Source organism: Dysidea avara, chromosome 4 (genome assembly GCF_963678975.1).
Source record: "Dysidea avara chromosome 4, odDysAvar1.4, whole genome shotgun sequence".
NCBI classification, from domain to species: domain Eukaryota; kingdom Metazoa; phylum Porifera; class Demospongiae; order Dictyoceratida; family Dysideidae; genus Dysidea; species Dysidea avara.
The window spans coordinates 47,880,264-47,904,186 of NC_089275.1; the positions used below are offsets into that span (position 1 = coordinate 47,880,264).

The window sequence follows — 23,923 nt, forward strand, 5'->3', positions numbered from 1 at the left end:
CTGTAGATCTGTCAAATGAGAAAAATTTAATTACGTACATTTCAACCATCCCATTTATTTTTCCCAAGTTAGATGATCACTACTCCATAAGAAAGACTACGTTTAACACACAAGATTCTCTTATCACAGCATCACCCAAAGAACTGTACAGTGAACGGCACACAATATTTCTGGTGTCATGTGCATATTAGAACAATACATCATCAATTGCAGAAGGAAGGGTATTCTTATAAAGTACAAACAGTAAAAGCCAACAAGGCATTGCCTTGAATACACCCCTCCCTCATTAAATTTCATGATGAAAACTGTCATCCTCTATATACACTGAGGAGGTAGGCGATGGACTATACTCCTATGCCTCGCAGACTGAGAAATATAGTCCTGGAGGAGGGGAAATCGGTGGCAACTTTATCATTCGCAGACCCAGCTGCCCCTGCAGCAGTCCTGAGATAAGCTGTAGACGTCGTCATAGATACATGAATATGTGATTGTGGGCTGGAGTTGTGACTCAAGCTCGGACTCAAGGTTGTTCGATCGTGACGAACTGGCGAAGTGATAAATGCCTCCAACTGGTTGAAGTATTAAGAGGTATGGTATACATTACCTATGATTAGCACATATATAATATCATCATGAGTACAGGTCTGCGAGCTTCAACACGAAAGTTAGGGCTGGATGAGGTGCTGCACACTCTGAGAACACGGCGTCCAGGTTCGAGTCCAGGCATTAGCTGGTATTCGGCCAGAGACTTGGCAAGTAAGTGAGTGATTAAGATGTCATTGACAGAATGAGATGTTTAGAGTATCAGGCATAGGAGATTTGTGTTGTATCCCATCAGAGCAGGAAAGAGAAATATATACATACAATCAAAATACCATCTCACATGCAATATGGAAAAAATGGCACAAGCCTGTGGACGAGATACTAATGCAGTACGAGGTGAAGCCGAGTGCTGTATTTGGCTCAAGACCACCAGAGTGCTGTTTTTTCATGTTGCACAAGTGTGGTGGTGCTTTAACTGTTTTAAAATGCTTTCTGGTCATCTTTGTTTGGAGCGTCCATTTTGTAGAGTCAAATTGCATCAGTTTTCAACCATCAGACAATCAGTAAGTGTCTGTATAGTACAAGTTTGGTCATAAAATAAACAATAGCATCGTTTTGGCTATTAAAATGTTACACACATGATCAACAGTGCTGTATTTTCCTTTCAGTGTTGTATGGAAATAGTATCACTCTTATTCCTTTGATGTTTGCCCATGCACGTGCTTAAGTATATATACAAATTGGGTTGGGTTATGAGCTACGTATTCAGGGCTCACAACTGGTTAAAATGAAAGGACTTTATAACACAGGGATTTTATCAAACTGTACAAGTTTAGCCAAAGCTGCTTGTATGGGATTATACCCAGGGATTGGAAAAAAGCATCCAGCAAGACTTGAAAGTGATATTCAGTAGACAATAATCAGTTAGTTCAAGTAGTTTGCTTTTGATGGCTGTGTTTTCTAAGCTCAGAAGCAAGTCCAGCATAGAAGAGGCCATGAGCTTCATAGAGGTCTGGTTAACCTGGAATGGCTGGATATGTGGCTGTGTGCTTATGTGGTATTGGATAAACACTCATATTGTAATTGTGTTAACTAGTTTTGAACTAATAGCTACAATTTGACCAAACTGATCTCTACACATTTCCTTTTCCTATGAAATTGTTCTGCTGGGATACAGTGCGGATCTGTTACACCTAATATGGTTTTATTGTCACATCTAAATTAATCACATATTTGCCAAGCTTCTGGCTGAATTCAGCTGGTACCATGATTGCCTGGTACAGGAACATGGCAATTGAATGTGTTTCTAAGGAGATGCAAATGTTCTTTGCTACATGTACCTTTGACTCGTATCATTTGCTGCAAGACCATGGCTATTTCTTGTGTTAGAGTTAATGGCAAGTGTTAACTGTTTCATAGGCTGACAGATGGTTCCTATTAAGATAGTAATTATTAAGGTAGATGAAATGACACATCTCTTAATCATTTGATCATCACAACAGACTACGTAGTTCAATTTGTAGTGACACTTACCTACTGGGTGAACAGTTAAACATGTTCAACATCTCCAAAACTATCTAATTAATCAAGAAAGCACAGTTTACTCTTTACCTTGGTGACATCACGAGTATACAAAATTTTAAACCAAAATGTTCTATATCATCTGGTACAATTTACATGAACTTAACAATCCAAAGCACAAAACGTTTACAACAGATAGTTGGTGTACCTCTTTATATGTGTACCTCTTTGTGCCTCGTTATTTTTGTATAGTAACTCCAGCCACCATGTCAAGCATCATGTCGAGGTTGTCAAGGATCACCAGGTTGGGCTATTATGGAGTGATGATGTTCTCCAATGCTTCAGTGATGATGTTCTCCAATGCTTCAGTGAAGGTACTGTTGAATACGCTACAGTGTACTGGTAGTAGCTGTGAATACGTGTTGTAGCGATAGAATGACCGCATACAGTGTACTTGCCTGCAGAGTGTTCACTGTTATTTTATATTACAGGGAACTGGTAGTGGAGGAAGCATAAGGTATGGGTCAGATACAAGATTGTTTTTATTTAATGCACACCATTTTTTGTAGATCCACTGGTGGAAAATTCAGTGAAATGGAAATGGCATGTGAGGAACAGTATTTCAGGAAGCTGGTATGTGTGTGCGTGCGTGCGTGCATGTGTGCACTTGTATGAGTTTGAAATGTGGGTTGTGTGTAAATAATTATTACTGTGCAGGCCTCACAGCTAGGCGAGCATGTATGCACAGAGTGAATTATTGTCCAAAAAATAATTAAACCAGTCCATTTATTCTGTGTTTAATTGATCAAAGTCTGAAATGATTGCAACTTCTTCTGCTAAAGAGTTCCACAGCTTTATATTACTTGGACAAAAAGAATTTCGTAAACATTAATTCTTCTAAGTGTCCATGTGTACAGTAGGATGGGGTGGGAGTGAAATGTCTGTATGTCAATGATGTGTTCAAGGAGCTTACAACTAATGTAAGCTGGTTGGTAGTATGGGACGTCAATTGCTAGGATTGCTGTGATTGCCTTTTTTATGATCAGAGACGATGTTTGTTGTTTTCCAATCTGCTGTAGTACATGACATTACTACAGAAAAGCTTGAAAAAAATTATTGTGAGTACTGGGGAAAGCTCTGGGCTAAGTAGTTTCAGCATCTGGGCCAGTTACCTTGTGAGGATCTAGGTTATCTTTACTTCATGCATGTCAATAGTGACTGTTGCAATGCCTAAAATGTGAGATTATTCCTAGGTTGTTGGTATTGATTTTTAGTCACTGAAAACAGATGAAATATTAGTTGTTGAAAATTTCTGCCTTTTGAGGAGAGTCTGTATACACTGAACCATTTTGAGTACAACGCCAAATTGATTTTCACACAGATATGATGTGCAGTGTACTACAGTGTAGAGCTTGCCGTGCATCTTAATGCTCTGCAGAAACTACCCTGCCATTATCTTTCCTCCGCCCTGATGTATGAGCACCCAGCTATATATGTACTCATACAAAATCTAACCTATCCAATAATTCCCAGATGCTATGAAAGCTATTTCTTCTGTAAACGTAAAACATTAGTTACTTTCCTTGTTACAAATACAGAAAGTAGCAGACAGAATTTCAGATACCAATGGTCTGAAATTCTGTCTGTGTATGACATATTATACTCACACCTGTCTGTCATAGTCCTGGAATTTTCTCTAGGTTTATAGTAATTATAACTGACTGCTGCAATGAATATCTTGTGTAGGGGTGTATCCAGGGGAGGGGCACAAACAGGCTAAATTGTAAGTGGTTGGGGAACACAGATTCTCTTGTTAGTTGTTGTACTCTTGCAGCAGCAAATAATCACCTCCTAGCTGTGTGTCACTGTTGATTTTTACCACTTACATCTTTGCAATAAGTTGAGAAGTCCTATAACTGTTACAAAAGCTAATGACTTAAACACCAGCTGTACGATAATTATTTTATAGATGCTTAATGTATGCATGAAGGCACTGGGTGACAGTTTTACAGCTGGTAGACTTATATAAAACATTTTAGTAGATTATTTTGATAAAATTATGTTTGTTTTTATATAATATTTGACTGATAATTTTTTTTTAAATTGTGTACTTAAATAAAGTACATAAGTATAGCATGTAAAATAATTGGCTCAACATAGTGTGGTGCTGTTATGTAATGTGTGCGTATACCTACTCTATTGTATAATAAAGGTGAATGCATTTACTGCACTTAGGTCAGCGTCGAAGTGTTGAAACACAAAAGAAGTTAGAGGCAGTAGATGTATTTAATGAATTTAAGAGGCGTAAGGAAGAAAGAACTTAGCTTTTACAGGAGATGAAGAATTGGCTACACTACTATCATAGGGTGATAATTCCATCCCTATCACACGATATTCAAGGTACAGTACTTGTACACATTTATGAGCTAATTATTGTATTGCAAGACTGACTTTATTACTTTTGTACATACCCTTGCCAATGGATCGGAGTCTAATTAACAGTAGTCTAGTAAAGATTATTTAAGATCATCTGTACATTATAAAAACATCTGGCAACTACCGGCTGGCTAGTGGCAGTTTAAGGTGCCCAGTGGCTGGCATACATCTTCATAGTTAGAAGTCAACTTGTGAAAAGGAGCCTGTGGCATGATATGGCTAGTGAATATTATAAAAGATCTTCCACACACATCCAATTGTATGAACGTGGAAGACCATAACTTAGTGTTCAAGACAGATGCAAACCTGAAATTTCTCCATCCAATAACCTATGTTGGTGGTCACTACTGACCAATTTTCAAGGTAATAACTTATTCTAGTCTGAAGTTATGAATTGTCGAAGTTGGTTAATTGGATGTGTGTGGAAGACCCCTTTTCGCAAATCCGGTCGCATATCTGTAGTGATGTGAGAGTAAAAATTTTAGTCTCATAATACCATGCAGGTCCCAAAAGTATAATATTGAATTTACTGATATTAATTCAGCAAGACACTTTTGAAATGTCTAGAATTATTATAAGTATTATTTGTGCTATTATAATCGTATAAACATATAATACATGTGTACTACTCCATGCTATTATGTATATAATTATGTTGTTACTTGCAGTGACTGAAAGTATGCTGTGCACAGTTGAAACTAACCATGATCAATTGCACGATGACGGTGATAGTAGAACTTGAGGTTCGTACATCATATAGCACTCTATATTAATGCTTAATTTATATGAAGAAATTCTATGATGTGTATATACTTAACTATACAACACGTAAAATTTTTGTTTTGTATAAATGACTGATGATGATGCACTTGTATCTATATAATTATCACACTTAGGATACTACACTTGGCTGATATCAGTGTAAGAGTAGAGAAGATTTCTCCTGGGAAAAATTGCCATCCTAAGAAAAGCAAAAGCTGGAGCTGTGGAAATGTTGAAAGAAGGAGCAATGTTATTCCACGATAGAACTGTAGAAGATCTCCGTGAGCAGGAAGAGTTAGAATATGAACAATCAGATTATGCATACAGCAGTAGTGATAGCAAGACTGACAATTAAATTATATTTTCATTGAATCAAATCATTATAGAAGTATTAAATGAATATTGTATTTTGTCAACTTTAATTGATCAACTTAAAAACATACATACATGTTTTATGCCTCTTTAGTGTTGGTATTTTACAATATTTACAAATGTTACAGTTACTGGCTTTACATCCCTCACACAGACCACAACGACATCTTCTCTTTTTACCTGAATGATGATTGGATGATACATACAAGTGGTACACAATTATGACATACTTCGATCTTGTGACATTGTCCAGCCTCTTGTAGTGCTCACAACATTGACAGTCACTGAGTAAAATTAACAAAAATAATTATGTACCATTGAAATAATTAGCCAACAGAACTAGCCTTAGCAGAAATAATCTGCAATACTGCTGCATATTATCTATCCATGTTGGCTATTGTGATTCTACTTACTTGACAACTAGCTATAGAGTTTAGAGTTTTACTACAAGGAATAGCACCCTTTACCATAGCAACAAGGTGGTTACTAAGGGTTGCTATTTTACATAGCAACGAGGTGGTTGCTAGGAGACCATTGCTGATAGTGTTATAGCAGGATGTACATTTTGCACGTTCACACACGTACATTGTACACGAGCACAATATACACACAGTAAACTAACTATGCAGTTGTGTGATTTAAAACTGCTAACTTTTTATTGCTTTTTTTCCCTGGCAAGGAAGGCAGTGGTAAGATGATATATAAATTATATGTCATTAACCTGTTGAGTATCTGCTGCTTAGTAGCATTATATAGGTGCTTGAGCTGTAATTTAAAGTCTACCTTGTACCTTATAATTATTATGTGAATGGATTTTGGAAAAATGATCCAAATCACACATTAGAAGTTTTGAGATAAACGGTTATAAGAATTCAAGTCAGCCAAGGATAGCAAGCACGCGTATGAAATTTACAAAGAAAACACATCAATCTATTTCATACCTTTCAGACCACTTCCAGTACTTGTAGCTGCTTGTAGTTTCTTGCCAAATAATATAGAAAATCTGAGGAGTTGGATGAGCAAAGTAGTATCACGAGTGCTCAAAAGGGGTGGGGGATGGTGGGGGCACGAGATAGACTTCAAAATGGAGGCAGACCACGATTGGAGTCCAGTCACAAGATACAGGGCTGTGCTGGCTCCTTAAATTAGTGACTGATATGTAGCAAAATCAACAGAAACAATGTCTGGCCAACATTATCACCAGTAAACCACTGATTTTTGCCAAGCCAGGTCCAGAAACTGCCATTCGAGCTATCCACACCACCCAGAAAAGACGTCTGTTAAAACCAGACTCAAGCAGTTTGAGTAGTACTGAGTGTCAACAGTAATACGATAGTGTAGCTATCCACTTGTGGTGTTAATTTGATTTTGCCTGATGTGCGATTTTGATCGGTTTTGTAAAATCTGGTCACATATGCTTTCCTGTTTACAGTGTTTGTACCTTTAAAGTTGTATACTACCTTTTAAATATGAAAACACTTACCACTAGTTCAAAGCCAGCCATTCTTAGTGTCTTTGTAAATACTGACCGTTCACTGGAGGCAGTCCATCACCAGATACCACATAATATTGAAACAATTATGTAGCGTCTTTACTGGCATAAATACTTACCATTCCTTGGAGGGATCCCATCACCAGACACTACGTAATATTGAAGTAAATATGTAGTGTCATTATCAGCATAAATACTTATGGTTGTTGAGAAGTAGACGGTCCATTGCCAGCCACTATATAAGAAGAATGGAAAATACACATATGCAGTGCCACAGTGTACATACTAATATACATATCACATCTTACTATTTTTCATCATAAGAACATGCCCACAACATCTGAATGATCATTTAAGAGATTATTCCCTGTCCCAGGTGTCCCAAATGTTATCACATTGTCCAGTTTGCGATTGTGATGGTACGCCAGTATTGCTATGTCATATTGACCATTGTGCAGCTGAAGAGCCTACGTGTATATTGGAAATCATGCACATAAGTTATTGACCTTACAAATACTGCTCCTCATATTGAGGACAATAAAATGCTCCTTACATAAATGTTTTACAACACATCACATTCACAGGAAACATGAAATGATGCACATATATGTGTATGATTGTATTTGATGACACATATGTATGTATGAATGATCACACAATGTTTATTATAGCCACAGTAGATTAGAAATCTTAAACTTAAGAGCTACAGTGCACAGTTGCTTTATTGCTTAAAGCCACACTTCTTCTGATAGCAGCCATTATAGTAATATGTTACTGTAACTTCCTTTTACATACTTTTGTAGCTGTTGGTCTCATGCCAAAATCATACAAAATGTGGTAGCTATACGTAACCACACCTACATCAATGCTAGTCACATATACAATGGTTATGTACACATGTAATTAATTGGTCGCCATTATAAAATACGTATAAAAGACTCTGTCTTACACACAATGCACATGGAAAATAATCCTAGTGAATGTGTCATGAAACAACAATTTTAATGTCAGAGCTTGCTTAACAGTCCCAACACCTTTAAGGAGCCAATTTTGACATGACAGACAGATATGTAATAACATCTAATGTAGAAATTGGAAACACTTGCAAACCTTCAACATTAGTCCTTTCCATATTGGACCCATGTGCTTCCGTTGTAGTTTTGATGGTGACACGGGTTGCTTCTTTTTTGAAATAAACTTCGTTTTACATTTACTACATTTGCCATGGCTGATGTGGCATTTCTGCCCACATGACGTACAAGTTTTTTGCATTCCCCTTCCTAATATTGCACACATATGATTATTTGTATACAAATACTGTATACACATATGTACATCTACATAATTTTATTGCTTGTGACTACATTTGAGGTAATCCTACTCCACTGTCAAGGTTTCACTAACTGGCCATGGGTTGCTCTAATAGACTACCTGGGACAGTTTTCCTTACCCTACTGTAAATGTTAACCATGTGACATGTATGTTACCAGGAACCTACTGTAAGGTATGTACATGCTGTTATGTTCTACCCAATACACAGTCCTAAACATGAAGAAGCTAACAATCTGCTTACTTCAACTGGTGGAGATGTGGTTAAAAACTACAGCTGAATTTTAGCACAAAGCCATAGATGTACTACTACAAGTCAACATTTTACTCTGGCAAGAAAAGAAATAAGATACAACTTAAAGGTAAGTCCATGGTGTGTGCATTATATGTACTGTGGTATGCCAAAATGTACCCATCAGGCTATATAAAATAATTTTAACAGTGAAATAACATAATCTCATCTGTTATTGAGTTACAATGGCTAAAGGCATTAATTAATTGAGTAGAAATTTCCACAAAATAAAAAAATACAATTTAATAGCAACTGCAATTTGAAGATACTTTTTAATTCTACCTATAGAGTAACTAATACTGCCAAGGTACCACAATGGTATTGCAATACTGATTTTTGGTTGTATGATTCAACTATAGTGGATACCATAATGCACGATAAATTCCATGCAGTTATGGTATACTATCCACAATAAAAGGAATAGACAAACTATAAACAAAATTAAGATACTAAATTTTCAACCTAACAATTCACTGACCTTGACGTTGTCACACAAGTAGCAGTGATCATCCCAACAGTAAAACTGTAGCAATAGGTAAAGAACTTCACACGATATTAGTAAGACCACAGCCTGTGGGTCTCAATTGAATAACAAAGAATGCTACTTGAGATTACCATATAGGATGGTTGCATGTGGTCTAAATAAGTCAGACTTCAAAACACAGGGTTCTATGGAATTTAGAAACCCTCAGGCTCTGTAGTATCACATTCTCTTCATTTGGGTGCCACCCCACAACACAGGCATTTCAGGTTACAGTGAATTGTTTCTTATAATTATACAAACATAATCACAGTCTTAAATGGATCTTAACTGGCTACGATTACGCATTACGACGACACCCATTACCTACCTAGGTTTGCCCCCCATGCTGGGTAAGGGATTGCTCGTTACTGCATGCCCACGGCCTCCCCAACGGCTCACGTGACCTCAGTAGGCTTGGGTGAGACACGTGGGCGTCAGTGCCCACTGTACCCAACACCAGTCACAGTGTATTGCCTAAGCACAATACACTGGAATTCAGACATACCCCTGGGAGAGGAGAGGTGGGAGAAAACTAGTTCGCACTTCTGCTCGTGTATGCTTATTGTTCCGTGCACGTGATGCCGGATAGCCTGCCGCCATTTCCGTCCTCTATCTCCGTGACACTTTAAAGAACCGGGCTACGATCGGCCAGTTAACCTGGGTTAAACTGCGTCTAACCCTCATTGAATGGGCTAATACCTGTTATGTAGCATAGATGGTATTATGTTACTTATTCTGCTAGCTTTACCAGTATATCAGCTATGTCTATAAACTACATGTATCCTCATGTCTAACAGTCAGGGCAACTGATAGTTGTGTGTGAATTAATTGTAGCTGCTAAAATTAGAATTTCAGAATACACAAAGCAACATGGTCAAGACAGTTTACTGTTAGTTTGAGTCAAGTCCATGTTCAAGTACACCTTACTGCTGACATCAAGAACTCTATACCATTGTACACATTAAGGTATTTTGTTGGTGCTTTGTGGAGACCACATGTGGTCAGCATGTGTCAGTCAGTAGAAAATTCCATTAAATAATTTTAAAAAAAAATTCCATAGCAAGTAGTTGAAAGCATTTTGGGTCAATCTGAAGGCTTGTTCGGGCTTTGTTTTGCCTAACCAATACTGCCTCATCGTCGTCTGGGAAAAGTTAGGCTGGTTTTTGGGTGATGCTTTTCATGGGCTACGCCTACTCCTTTGTGGCCCCTACTATAATATACACACAATACCACAAATATACACAAGGTTGCACAATGTATGTACTGTGTAGTTTGTTGTCACTTAAAACAGTGTAGCATAAAATACATAATACAAAAGTTTCAGCAAAATAATTATATTTCCGATATTTACCAAACCATCAAACAGCAAAATTTTACCCCTAAAAATCTCAGCTATATTGTATTTGTTTCATCAAACTGACTACCAGGAGTATTGCATACTGTATAATGAGTTAATCTTAAAGGCAAAATTTTTGAATAGCCAGTAAAATTAATTTTGAAGGTTTAATTTTCGAATGTAAAAACTCTGTATTTGTGTATGTTCTATTAGAGTGTTTTAACAGGTTGAAGTCTGCTACATGTGAATATTGTCACTTAACAAGGTGTTACTAACTTTATGGTTTACATGATCACAAGTACACCACTTTTCATCAGGTCACTCATAAGCCAATACACTTTTACAGTTTAGTAGTTGACTAGTCCACTTCACACACACATACAGTGAAACTCATTAATAGCACTACCTGTGGGGCCAAACAATGTGGCCTCAATAATGAGGTGGTCTTACTGAAGTGTACACCTTAGTTATATCAGTGGCGTAACTAAACCCGGGCCTACCCGAGCCTAGGCCTGGGTGTCACCAAACTTTTTTTTTTTTTTAATTTTATAAATAATTACCAATGAATAAAAGAAAGTAACTGTGGGCAGAGAGGCAAACTCTGCCCAATCCAGCCAATTATTCCTCTACTCTGCCTGTCCACAACAGACAACACTTCCAGCACTCATTGTACTCAGCAACGGCGTAACAAAGGGGGGGGAGACACGCTCAGTTTTTCCACGTGCCAGCTTCTTCAGTGCTAGTCTCTTCAACACTTCTATTCACTCCGTTTAGCGAACGTGTGATGCAACAGTTGACAAAAGGATCGTCCGTGCTTGAGATAACAAGTAACGAAAATATTAGTTACTAATTATGGTTCTATTTTTACTCACGTGATAGTGGATTTAAACAAAGGCAGTTGACCTTCTGTAATTGAGGCTTGAGATAACACTGATAAACTGCACTACAGTACGAGGCGATGAATTGTTGAAAGAGTTGGTCTGCTATATATTAGAGTAGAGGGATTACTCGGAAATAGACATAAGGAGTCAAACTGGAATCTGGAGTGGTATAATTCAGTAATTTCAGTGGACAAAATCAGTGTGGCCAGGAGTATATAACGTAAATAGCTATAATGCATTATAATATACTGCCAGTGATGTACAGCTCTACTTGATCATGGACGAATATGTTGGAGTACAGTCAGTGAGACACGTGAGAGTGAGATGAAGCTCAGTCTGCGGTGATAACATTAGATAGTAATTTGTAATAAAGCAGCTACTTAGATATGATAAGTTAGCTAATACTACACCGTATGTTGGCTAGCCCATCATTGGGTCATTAGCCTTTTTGTACGATCATGACATTAAGTGTTCCGTGTGAGGTGTGTGTCACCCCATCACCTTCTGGTTAGCTACGCCACTGATTGCAGTAGGCCCTGGTGTCAGTCTGGTTCTAGTTACGCCACTTATTGAAGTATACACCTTAGTTATATATATTGGGACCTACCAGAGGTGTGTAATAGTGTTCTGTATCACCATCAAAGTTAAAAAAAAATTTTTTTTACAACCTGTTTCATGAATCCTGACACCTTACGAAAACAAACTGATTTATAGAAGAACACACAACACACACAAACACAAAAAAGCAAAGCCTTTAGCTGCCTGTGGTGTGGTCACATCTACCTAGTGAACCAACACTAGTGTTGGGTGATTAGTTGATTATTCAATTAATCTAGATATTTGTCACAAATCCATTGTACATCTTGTCATGTAGCCAACATTGATTTCTTTAATTTGTACAGCTGGGGTGCCAACAACTTAATTTGTCTACTACAGTGGAACCTGTCTATAATGGTCACCTTGGGACCAGATATATCTGGCCTTTATATACAGGTGGCTGTTATAGAGAAAACCTGTATAAGGTGGTCAGCAGCATTTTAGTGGCTATGGCCGTTATAAATGAGTGATTATTATTAAGAGGCTCGCGCCAACTGCAATGCAGTAATACTTTAGTACAGAAAGGACAAGGTGAGCTTGTTATGAATGTTGGTTATAGCTATTGAATACATTTAAGCAATGAAGCCTGATAGATTATATAGTATTCATTGAAAGGCAGGAAGCGTGATAATTGTACATTAATTGAAACGGTGCCGTAGTGCCAGACAGTTGGCTTAACAAGCCACCATAAAAGGTAGCGACCACTATATGAAGGAGAAAGTTATGTATACAGTGATTCATAGGCGAATTCTTGGTTGGCCGTTATACGCGTTAGACAGGTGACCGCTTAATGCAGACAACAATGCATACATTTGTATGGGAAAATATTTGGGACCTCGTGTCCATGGCCGTTATGCAGAGGTGACCGCTTAATCCAGGTGACCGTAACACAGGTTTCACTGTAGTAGTTTTCACATTGTAATGCTGAACCAGTGGCAGGTGTGATGGCTGGTACTCAGGGTGTGGCAGGTGTAAAGGTCAGGAAGGAGTGAGCATGGCAGGTGAAATGGCCAGTAGTAAGTTTGTGGCAGGTGAAATGGCCTGTAGCGAAGATGAGCGTGATGGAGACAGTGCTACCAGATCTATGAGTAATCCTGTTAATTTAATTTTAAAGCCAGGGAAAACTAAATTACCTGCCTGGACCTATTTTCGTTTTGTTCTGGTGGTGGTAGTAAGCCAAAGGATCTACAGAAGCCTGATCTTATTTAGTGTTTCTGGAAACATTTTTACAGATAAATAATCTTTGGCTAAACTCTGAGGTCAACATGTTCACTATTTTAGCTACTATTGTATTATACATACTGTATTTACCATATTACAACTATCACTTACATATTGTTACAAATATCAAGATTAAATCGAAAATCTAGATTACTTGGTTTCAAATACTAAAAATGCAATATCACCCAACACTAGGACACCTGTGCGCTACTCAGGTGTTAGGAGTCTACACAGATAAATTCTCCTGGGGCAAGGCTAGAAGCTGTACCATGTCTCACAGGTGAAGGTGTGCACAATCACATACAAGTGGTATCTGCAGAACTGGGAATAACTGTGCAAGTATGGAGTAATTATAAAAGTGAAGAAAAAGTTGCACATCATCAACACAAACTTACATAAGTTTCTTTACATTCTCAATAAGAGTTACAACCTGAGTAGGAGATAGCCAGAAGATGTGTTTGATCCATCTGGATGTCGTTATTCTACACCTATTCCATTAGGATGACTGTCCATTGTTACAGGACGGATTAGACAGAGCACGATGACGACCAAACGACTTAATAACTCTTATTATTTGGACTCTCCACGCATGCGCATTGTACAGACATATATTAATTCTAATATAACACTCCCCCCCTACAAAAAGGATGATGCCTGTGACTTACAAGAACAAAAGTGAAATGACCAATAAAACCTAATAAATACAACATGGGAGTGAATGCACAGGAGTCCAGTTCAACTAAACAGTGGCTCTTGACAGAGCATCAGCGATTACATTATCACGCCCTTTTATATGGCGGATCTTTAAATTGTATTCTTGAAACGCAAGACTCCACCGGAGTAGTCTCTGGTTCTTGTTTTTCATTTTCTCAATGAACACAAGAGGATTGTGGTCAGTATAAACTTCAACTGGAGCTATGGTGGTGCCCAAATGCACATCGAAATGTTGTAACGCTAATAAAAGAGCCAATGTCTCTTTCTCTGTGGTCGAATAATTAACTTGGTGTTTGTTAAACTTGTACGAAAAGTAACATACTGGGTGATCAATGCTACAACATCCTTCTTGTAATAAAACTGCACCAATGCCAATGTCACTGGCGTCAACTTGAAGTTTAAAAGGCTTCTTAAAATCAGGGGCCTTTAACACAGGTGCAGACAACAACAAAGATTTAATCTTCTCAAAAGCATGCTGACATTCTGTACTCCATACAAACTTCTTCTGTTTCTGCAGTAAAGTGGTAAGTGGTTCAGCAATGGTGGAGAAGTTATAGCAGAACTTGCGGTAGTATCCCGCCATTCCTAAGAACCGCATTATTTCACGCTTGTCTACTGGGGTAGGGAATTTCAAAATGGCCTCTACTTTCGATACTACCGGAGCAACTTCTCCCTGGCCAACGATGTGCCCCAAAAACTTAACTCGTGCTCTACAGAACTCACTCTTGGACAGATTGACTGTAAGGTGAGCACCCCGCAACCTGCTAAAGAACTTCTGCAATAACTGTATATGATCTTCCCAGCTGTCACTATATATCACCAGGTCATCTATATAAGCATCACAGCCCTCCAGCCCATGAATTACACCATTCACCATTCGCTGGAAGGTGGCTGGTGCATTTTTCATGCCAAAGGGCATGACACAGTATTGGAATAAACCGTCCGGGGTTGCAAACGCTGACAACTCTTGAGCTCGCCTGGTTAATGGCACTTGCCAGTACCCCTTCAGTAAATCAAATGTGCTAACATATTTAGCATGACCAATTCTGTCAATACAGTCATCCACCCTGGGAATTGGGTAGGAATCCGTCTTAGAAACTCCATTCAACTTACGAAAGTCAGTGCAAAATCTACATGTGCCATCCGACTTTGGCACGAGAACGCAAGGAGAGCTCCACTGACTTTGGCTAGGCTCAATAATTCCATTTCGTAGCATATACTCTATTTCATTCCTCATTAATTTTAACTTCACTGGGTTAACCCTGTAAGGGTGCTGCTTAATAGGGGATGTTTCTCCCACATCAACATCATGTACTGTAACTGTGGTCTTCCCTGGTACATCAGGAAACAAATCAGTAAACTCACATATCAGCTTCGTTAACACCTCCTTTTCCTGTAGTGGCAAGTGGCTCAGCTTCTGCTCTAAATTCAACAGCACATCCGAATTCTTCAACCTTAGGCTCCTTCCTATCTCCTCATCCTCCAGTGTCCTATCATTCAGCTCCTTCTTACCAACACTAACACAATTCGAAACAACAGACACTGGATTGTTGTTACCTTCTCTACCATGGTATGGCTTGAGCATGTTCACATGACATAGTCTCTTCTCCTTCCGCCGGCCAGGAGTCTGAATCAAATAGTCAACATCGTTCACCTTCTGTTCTACGGTGTACGGACCACAATAACGTGCCTGTAATGGCTGACCATGTATAGGTAGGAGGACTAGTACTTGATCTCCTGGTTGAAAGGTGCGGGATCTGGCTTTTTTGTCATACCACTGTTTCATTCGACTCTGTGAGGATCTCAAGTTTTTCTGTGCTAACTTATTAGCCACCTTAAGTCTCTCGCGCACATCAGTAATGTGTGTGATAACACTGTGTGACGAATCATTGTCACTGTTTAGCCAAGATTCCTTAAGCAGTTTAAGCGGACCTCGAGGGAGATGACCAAAAACTAATTCAAATGGGGAAAACCCTAAGGATTCCTGTGCTGACTCTCTGGCTGCAAACAACAGCAAAGGGATACCCTCATCCCAGTCATGCTTCTGTGTCATACAATAGGCTCTCATCATTGACTTCAAGGTTTGGTGAAACCTTTCCAGTGCCCCCTGGCTTTGTGGGTGATATGCTGTGGATTTGACTTGGTGAATACCCAGTTGGACCATAACACTCTGGAACAACCCAGACATAAAGTTAGACCCTTGGTCTGACTGCACCACTTTCGGAAGCCCTACAAATGTAAAGAATTTTATTAAAGCCTTTACAATCTTATCTGCTTTAATATTACGCAACGGAATGGCTTCCGGGAACCGAGTTGAAGCACACATAATGGTAAGGAGGTATTGATTTCCTGCACGAGTCTTGGGCAACGGCCCCACACAATCCACAATAATACGACTAAAGGGTTCTTCCATAGCGGGTATAGGAATAAGGGGAGACACTGATGGGTGCTGATTGGGTTTCCCTGTGAGCTGACAGACATGACATGTTTTACAAAACTTCTTAACGTCACCATGCAACCCAGGCCAATAGAAGTGACCTAACACTTTACGATACGTTTTCGCAATACCAAGGTGACCTGCTAAAGGTGTATCGTGAGCCAAAACTAAAATGTCTTTCCTATAGGGTGGTGGGACCACAACCTGGTAAACCACACTCCATTCGTTAGATGCCGGAACATTCGGCGGTCGCCACTTCCTCATCACAACATTACCACTATTCAAAAAATAACAAACTGGAACTTTCTCCGCTTCTCTCTCACTTAATGCCCCCTTCTTAATGTTCATAATCTCAAAGTCTCTCTCTTGCTCTGCAACTAACCTCGAGGGAGACAACCCTAGTGGGTGATTACAACCTGGTTGACTGTTCATTTCTGGCACACCGTGTGAGGAAGGGGTTCCAGAATTAATAACCACTGACTCTTCTCTACAGCCATTGGAAAATTCCTCTGGTCTGTTGTTCTCATCCGCAGCCTTCTCAGCCGCTTTTGCCATTGCTCGGGTTACAGCACATGAAGGAAAGAAGCAACTGAATTGCTCTTCTTCTGTAATTGAACAAGGAACCTCCGACACTCGTGGTTCACCTGTGACCTTGTCCCCCGCCAAATCATTGCCCAGTATCATTGACACTCCTTTAACAGGTAGGGAGGGGCGTAAACCTACAGCAACAACACCTGAAACTATGTCAGACTGTAGGCTAACCACATGTAAGGGTACACTGATAACTCCCATCTCTACTCCTTGCAATAGCACACTAATTCCAGCTGAGGTCTGGTCAGAAAATGGTAACACACTGTCCAACAATAGTGACTGTGTGGCTCCAGTGTCCCTTAACACATTAATTGGAACTTTCTTGGTACCTCCCTCCAAACACACAAACCCTCTCGACACAAACGGTAACAATACCTCATCTGCTGTACCTCCTACAGACTCTGATGTTCCTTGATTCCTGGTTTCATTAACTGAATCAGTTACGTCCACCATCTTCGGTATAATTAGTGAATCAGATTCTACTCTGTGATTCTTCCTCTCCAAGGCTCTACATTCCGACATCACATGACCCTTTTTCTTACAGTAGTAGCAGGTTGGGCCCGTTGTGAACCGTTGACTACGTCGCACTGGAGGATCACTCGCACGGCCAGAAGCTTGAGAACCACCACCACCAGACAGAGGGTTACTAGAGTATCCTCTGTTACCAGCATGAGGTGGTAAGTCTCGAGACTGGTGTCTGAACACAGGCTTATGGGTCAAGGTATAATCATCAGCCAGTACCGCGGCTTGGTGAAGGTTTTCACCTTTCTGTTCATCTATATAAGTTTTCAGTTCTGTAGGCAGGCAATTCTTGAATTCCTCAACCAGTACCAGCTGGCGTAACTGAACATAGTTCTTATCAACATTCTTAGATAGACACCATCGGTCGAACAACATTCTTTTTCCCTTCCAAACTCTACGTAGGTTTGTTTATCTGTTTTCTTAGAGTCTCTAAATCGTTGCCGATAGGCTTCCGGGACCAGCTCGTAGGCTTTCAAAATACTTGTCTTCACAGTTTCATATTCAGAGCTCTCCTCTATTGACAAAGCTGAATAAACAGCTCGGGCCTTTCCCACGAGGCCACTTTGTAGGAGCAGCGTCCATGAATCTTTCGGCCACTTTAAACTCTGTGCCACCTTCTCAAAATGTAGAAAAAACTTATCTACCTCCGTTTCAGAAAAGCTAGGGACAAATTTCATATGTCTGCTTACATCAAAAATATCTCTGCTGCCTGTTTTCCGTGAACTAGTTGGGGGTGACACTGCCGCCGATTTCGACACTTCTAGCTCCTTCAGTCTCAATTGGACTTCCAACTCTTTCTCCCTCAGTTGTAACTCTTTTACTTTCAGCTCCGCTTCTCTTTCCTTAGCTCTCGCTTCTAATTCCAACCGACGAATTGCTATGGCGGACGGCTCTTCTATCTCGTCATCCGAAATAAGTTCTTCTTCGTGTAAATACTTTACAATAATCTGCCGAATCTCACCCTTCTTCGCGCCATTCGCAACAGTAAGTTTGTAGTGTCCCGCCAATTGCGTCAGCTCTGCTCGTTTCAACTTCGACAACACAGTAAGTGATGGCTCCTTAACGAATGATTCAATGTCCAGAGACATCCCAGTACAATCACAATGTTTGTAGAAAATTGGTCCCAATTAGTGCTCACTACCAAATAAATGCAGCACCTTTCCTCGACGAGTCCTGCCACGAAAACAACAAGGAAACAACAAGGTCGCTTATTAACAAATGATCGTCACCTTATCAGGTACCATTAACCCGGTACCAAGGATTAAGGCTTAGCGGTTTTCGAACCGCAGGAAGAGATACAGCACCAAACACTCGAAGACCACAGGAACAGTCGATTAACAAGTATCTCTCCTTTTCTGCTCCCGGACAAGCCCCCAAATCTGTTACAGGACGGATTAGACAGAGCACGATGACGACCAAACGACTTAATAACTCTTATTATTTGGACTCTCCACGCATGCGCATTGTACAGACATATATTAATTCTAATATAACACCATAATTATCTCTCTCCTTGTTCTTCAGCTCTAGCACTGTAAAATGAACACAGTGTTAGACATGCCCTGAGGACAACAGGTAGTAATTAGTTATAACACAGAATAACTAACAGAACACAATGTTGACACTACACAAATGCAACCACAATGTCACTCGTTGAAAGAATTAGTGACTGGTACAGACAGGTATTCCTGTATAGTGACACTACCTCAATTACAAATGGGACCAAAAAAAAAGAGCCTCTGTAATGATTCCATCTGATCAGTGAGGTCATGAGGTACAAATAATGGTTTACATTCAAGTTGAAATATGATCACTGAAACAGCTCAACCACCATTAGGCCACAATAATTGTGTATGTTCTATTAGAGTGTTTTGTGAACAATTGTGTATGACCACAAAGTTAATATTTTTACTAGTACACATTAGTGTTGCACCGATAATCGGTATCGGGCCGATATTGGCTACTAGCCGATTAATCGGTTTTGATTAAATCAAGGCCGATGTTAATCTCCACTGTGCTGTGTAGTATAATGATGTGGGGGAGGCTAGACATAAGTTATTTGGCATTTTAATTAAGTTATGTGTTAATGGTTTAGCCGTGACTACAAGCCATGCCCATAATAAACTGTCAGGGTTTAGGCCATGCCCAACAATAAACTGAGGTTTTTAGGTTTCTATGTAGTACCAGCCACTTGTCTCAACTGTATAGCAGTAGTAAAATGTACTTAAAACCTGTTTACCATGAGTAACTTTTACTTGTGGTATACATCTAACTTTACATTTTAGGCTAGAATGAGCTGTATATCAATGGTTATGTCACTAATATGAGCCATTTAATAATGATGAGGATGAGTGTTAGTGTTATTGGTGTATATCGGATCGGTTATCGGTATCGGCTAATTCTGTTGCTTAATATCGGTTATCGGAATAATCGGCTAATTTGGATATCGGTGCAACACTAGTACACATAAATGTTAACCTATCTTTGTGTTCATACAATTTGTATATTAGCAGACTTTACAAAATCAATAAAACTCTACACCTTGCAAAAATAATCCAGTACACAAACACCACACACATCACATGTATTACATAGGGATACAGACACACTACACACAAACATACACACATATTTACATGTAGGTAGTAGTACACATACTAAGGTTATAATCACATGACAATATACAGAGCACATCACAACCTAATAAGGAAGTGTAATACCTAAAATGGTAGAAACTGCCTGTCAAAACAAGATGTTTTGGTAAACCAAAATATGCTGGATTGTTTACTGATCTGTAAACCTCAAAGTTCATCTTCACACACCCTTCATGTCTCCAATTGCATGATCTGTCATAATATGGTCACATTTTTGCAAGTGATAGATTAAAGGTGAACAGCCTAATTTCATACACACTGAAGACAAGTTACATGGTACTGAAGGAAGGAGGGAATCCATACCAGCAAAACATAGTTCAGATAAGATAATTTATTAAAAGCTTGATAATTTCTGCAGGTAATTCCTGCAATTCACAAGGTGGATGTGCTATGATATCTGGTCTCTGTACAACCATCTACACATTCAGAGCCACCGCAAGAGTTAGGAGAGTAGACACTCTGACTCAGTCAACAATGCAGATGATTTGCAGTTACATGGAAGCCAGCCTTTACATGTATCACAACTTGGTCAACACCACTGGACTTAAATAAGAGCCTCTATTACTTGTAATTATAATATTTAAGCAGGGAGTCCACTCAGCTTATGCTGATTGTCAGCCTAAGCAACCTACACAGCAATTGGCACCTCACGAGGTGCCTCAGCAACTGGACAGGGCACCATGAACACACATAACCGCAGATCTCTGTCTTCAGAGAAAAGTTTAATTTACATCTCAACCATCCCATCACAACTCCACGAGAAACACCACGCTTAACACACAAGAGGTTGGCCAATTCTCTCATGGCAGCATCACCCAAAATGATGTACAATGAACGGCACACAACGCAGAACTTATTTCTGGTGTCATGTTGTTATTGTTATTATCTACTTTACCAGTTAGGCACTGGAGGGTGTACACAGAAGGCAGAGCCTGTTCGAGGTGTTTACCCATAGCCTAGGAGCCTAAGCGAAAATCTTTGAGCTAAATATCCTAAAGTGAAACGGGACAAATACCTAGAAGGGGTGAAAAAAAGCCAACCCCATCGTGACTTGATGTGCATATTGGAACAACACATGATCATCAATCACAGAAGGAAGGGCATATTCTTAGAATCACAAACAGCAAAGGCCAGTGAGGCATTGCCTTGAGTACAATATCCTCTCCCATGATAAAAACTGTAAACTAATCCTCTACGCTTAGGAGCTAGGCGATAGACTATACTCCTATATTAAAACATACTTTGCTGAGTACACTGAGAAAAGCAGTCCTGGAGGAGGAGAAATCGGTGGTAACTTTATCATTTAAAACCCAGCAGCCCCTGCAGCAGTACCGAGATCTGTAGACGTCGTCATAGATACATGAATAAGTGATTGTGGGTTGGAGTTGTGACTCTAGATCTCCTTCGATCGTAGTCTCGCGGCGCCCGACCCTGAGCTCTGGAATGTTTATTGGATGACGTTTTACGTGTTACGTAAGTGCACTGTTTACGTCACAACATCCATTCAACCAGATCCGCTTACAGCATCACCAAACTAATAGCGCTACTTTATTTATTCAACATTAAAACGAACCCAACAGAATTGTATGGCTGTTTTCTCTATGAGTTTAAGCGGCAGAGTCACCGGATGTAATTAACCGTAAGCCGCGAATCTTTTGAAATGTACGCATTACATAATCAATTTGAAATAGAGCAATCTGATTGGAACTTCCAACATTCCGGCAGCGCCAAACTTTTTGTACACAGTTTCACCAGACCCTCTTTTTAGGGTCGGGCGCCGCGAGACTACTTCGATCGTGACATCGTGACGAACTGGCGAAGTGATATGTGCCTCCAACTGGCTACATTTCGTTGAAGTATTAAGAGGTATGGTATACATTACCTATGATTAGCACATTATATGGTATCATCATGAGTACAGGTCTGCGAACTTCAACACGAAGTTAGGGCTGGACGAGGGACTGGAGATAGGCCAACACACTCTGAGAACATGGCGTCCAGATTGTATCAACATGCATCTTCACGTTTGACTGAAGTAAGAATGACTATTCCGGCATTTGCAGATTTGTAACTAAGTGGCCGCTCTGTGGCTTCCCCGTTTCCAGATTAGGCTACTCCAATAAATTCTGTTTCCTGTCCTGGACTCAGGCATATTTGCATGCGAGAGAGCGGTCCATTTCCATCATAAGATTGGCAGCTTTCGAGCCATTATTTTCCTGGTATACAAACCTGCATAAAAGTATGCTTAGGCTTGAACTTCTTTTAAGTTGCAAAAATAACAGTGACTTGGGAGGTTTACATTAAAAATACCCTGGTTCAAATCCATGTTAAAACTTTCAAGGTTTTCTTTGTCAGTTATCTATATATTTAGCTTAAAATACTGAATTTTTTAGACTAAAGCATCATGATCATGGATCATTAATAATTTTGAGCATTTCACAAGCATACAGAGAGTACTCTTTTCACTTACCCCCTCCCTCCTACCCAAGAATGTACATATAATGTTGATGCTATACTGTATATGAGTAATCAGTGTTGGTTGTCTTCACTGGTTCACAATGTAGACACTGAATATTTGGAACCTTGTGTACACTATACCTGTACTTGTCTACCATACAGTAACTATCTCCCATAACAATCATTCAGACTTCAGCTATGACTTAGCTTCCACCACCTCTAACATTCTAACTGAACAATACTGATAAATTATTATGCTTTGTATGGTGCTACTAAGACTAACATGCAATTTATCCCCTCTCCCTATCTTATGAAAATGCTAAAACAATAGAGGATCCCTGAGAATTCTATTTTTGGAAGGTTCTATGATAGCTGTATTAGAGTAGAGCTGAGTGGTAGTTGTGATCTATCAATTATTGTGATAGTGAGTAACAGTTGTGATTATGATAGTATATGCTATTGTACTACCATGATAAATTATTCATATCGGTGCTTAGTCCACTAATGTGGATAACAGAAGTTAACGTTGAGGTAACTGTGAAAGCCCAGTAGAGCGTGCAAATATTACGACTGTAATATATAACAATTTTTATCAATGGAGTGTTAGAAAAGTAAATATTCAGTATAGCCAGTATCTATTCTTTTACTTTAATACTCCAATAGAACAGTGTACTCTAATATAGAGCTGAGCAATAGTACAACTATCACTATTCATGATTGATAGTAACTATTATATCACCATAGCAATACTATCACTATATTACTAGCAGTTATCAGACACTCAACATCACATCTATGACACATGAATAATCCAATTACACACCTGACTGTGTATAATATTTATGCTCAAAGTGAAATATAGACACGTGAAAGAAAGCCCAAAAGCTGGTCTACAAGTGGCTTTTAGACTAGCAAATACAAATAGAAGTGTTATCCATGTCAAAACAGCCAAGCTGTGACAAAAATGGTGTGGCCTTTTCTAGCATTAAAAGTTACAAAATCAAAAGTGATGACAAAGGAATGATTGATTGTTATTATGTTGATAATTATAATTACAATCAGTTCAATGATGATAACAGTTACTATAGTTTGATTAACATTAACATCATTGCTATCATTTCTTGGCTCCACCTCTGGCTTACTTTGAAGATCACACCTTTTATGGTATATGTAAATGTGAAAATATAAATGTTGTACTAGAGTACTTGACTATTTTATTAGAATATCTCAATATATTTGGTAC

At 39.2% G+C, this 23,923-nt stretch overlaps 2 protein-coding genes and 1 long non-coding RNA gene across 15 annotated transcripts in view; 2 read left to right on the forward strand and 1 right to left on the reverse strand.

Annotated features, from left to right (window-relative positions):
- The first annotated feature begins 375 nt into the window (after positions 1 to 375).
- LOC136252560 (uncharacterized) lies at positions 376 to 5,684 on the forward strand. 5 transcript variants are annotated; one of them, XR_010699655.1, is made up of 9 exons: positions 376 to 588; positions 643 to 760; positions 839 to 1,106; positions 2,317 to 2,438; positions 2,556 to 2,581; positions 2,634 to 2,697; positions 4,300 to 4,464; positions 5,169 to 5,243; positions 5,397 to 5,684. It is a non-coding gene; the product is annotated as an uncharacterized lncRNA (long non-coding RNA). The 5 variants fall into 5 exon arrangements; XR_010699654.1 differs by having other exon boundaries at positions 643 to 756; XR_010699652.1 differs by having other exon boundaries at positions 378 to 588; positions 643 to 1,106.
- On the reverse strand, positions 5,663 to 21,831 carry LOC136252553 (uncharacterized). 8 transcript variants are annotated; one of them, XR_010699638.1, is made up of 8 exons: positions 21,465 to 21,620; positions 9,226 to 9,270; positions 8,700 to 8,784; positions 8,237 to 8,406; positions 7,435 to 7,593; positions 7,246 to 7,361; positions 5,865 to 5,918; positions 5,663 to 5,814 (listed from the first exon to the last, which is right to left on the reverse strand). XR_010699638.1 is itself a non-coding variant. In XM_066045025.1 (3 exons), the coding sequence occupies exon 3, from the start codon at positions 17,942 to 17,944 to the stop codon at positions 14,045 to 14,047; it is 3,900 nt and encodes a 1,299-aa protein (XP_065901097.1). In that variant the 5' UTR covers positions 17,945 to 19,101; positions 20,290 to 20,415; positions 21,465 to 21,831; the 3' UTR covers positions 9,278 to 14,044. The 8 variants fall into 8 exon arrangements, 1 of the variants encoding a protein (XP_065901097.1); XR_010699637.1 differs by lacking the exon at positions 8,700 to 8,784; XR_010699640.1 differs by lacking the exons at positions 7,435 to 7,593; positions 8,700 to 8,784.
- Positions 21,832 to 21,929: 98 nt separating this feature from the next.
- Positions 21,930 to 23,923, forward strand: part of LOC136252555 (uncharacterized) — a 71,407-nt gene continuing 69,413 nt past the window's right edge. For both annotated transcript variants that reach the window (XM_066045026.1, XM_066045027.1), the window contains exons 1-2: positions 21,930 to 22,089; positions 22,145 to 22,258. In XM_066045026.1, the coding sequence (XP_065901098.1) occupies positions 22,214 to 22,258 (45 nt within the window). In that variant the 5' untranslated portion in view covers positions 21,930 to 22,089; positions 22,145 to 22,213. The remainder of the gene's footprint in view (positions 22,090 to 22,144; positions 22,259 to 23,923) is intronic.

Bases quoted from the DNA above. Each gene is read 5' to 3' on its own strand.
- LOC136252553 (XM_066045025.1), bottom strand. From the start codon at position 17,944: ATGTTGTTCGACCGATGGTGTCTATCTAAGAATGTTGATAAGAACTAT.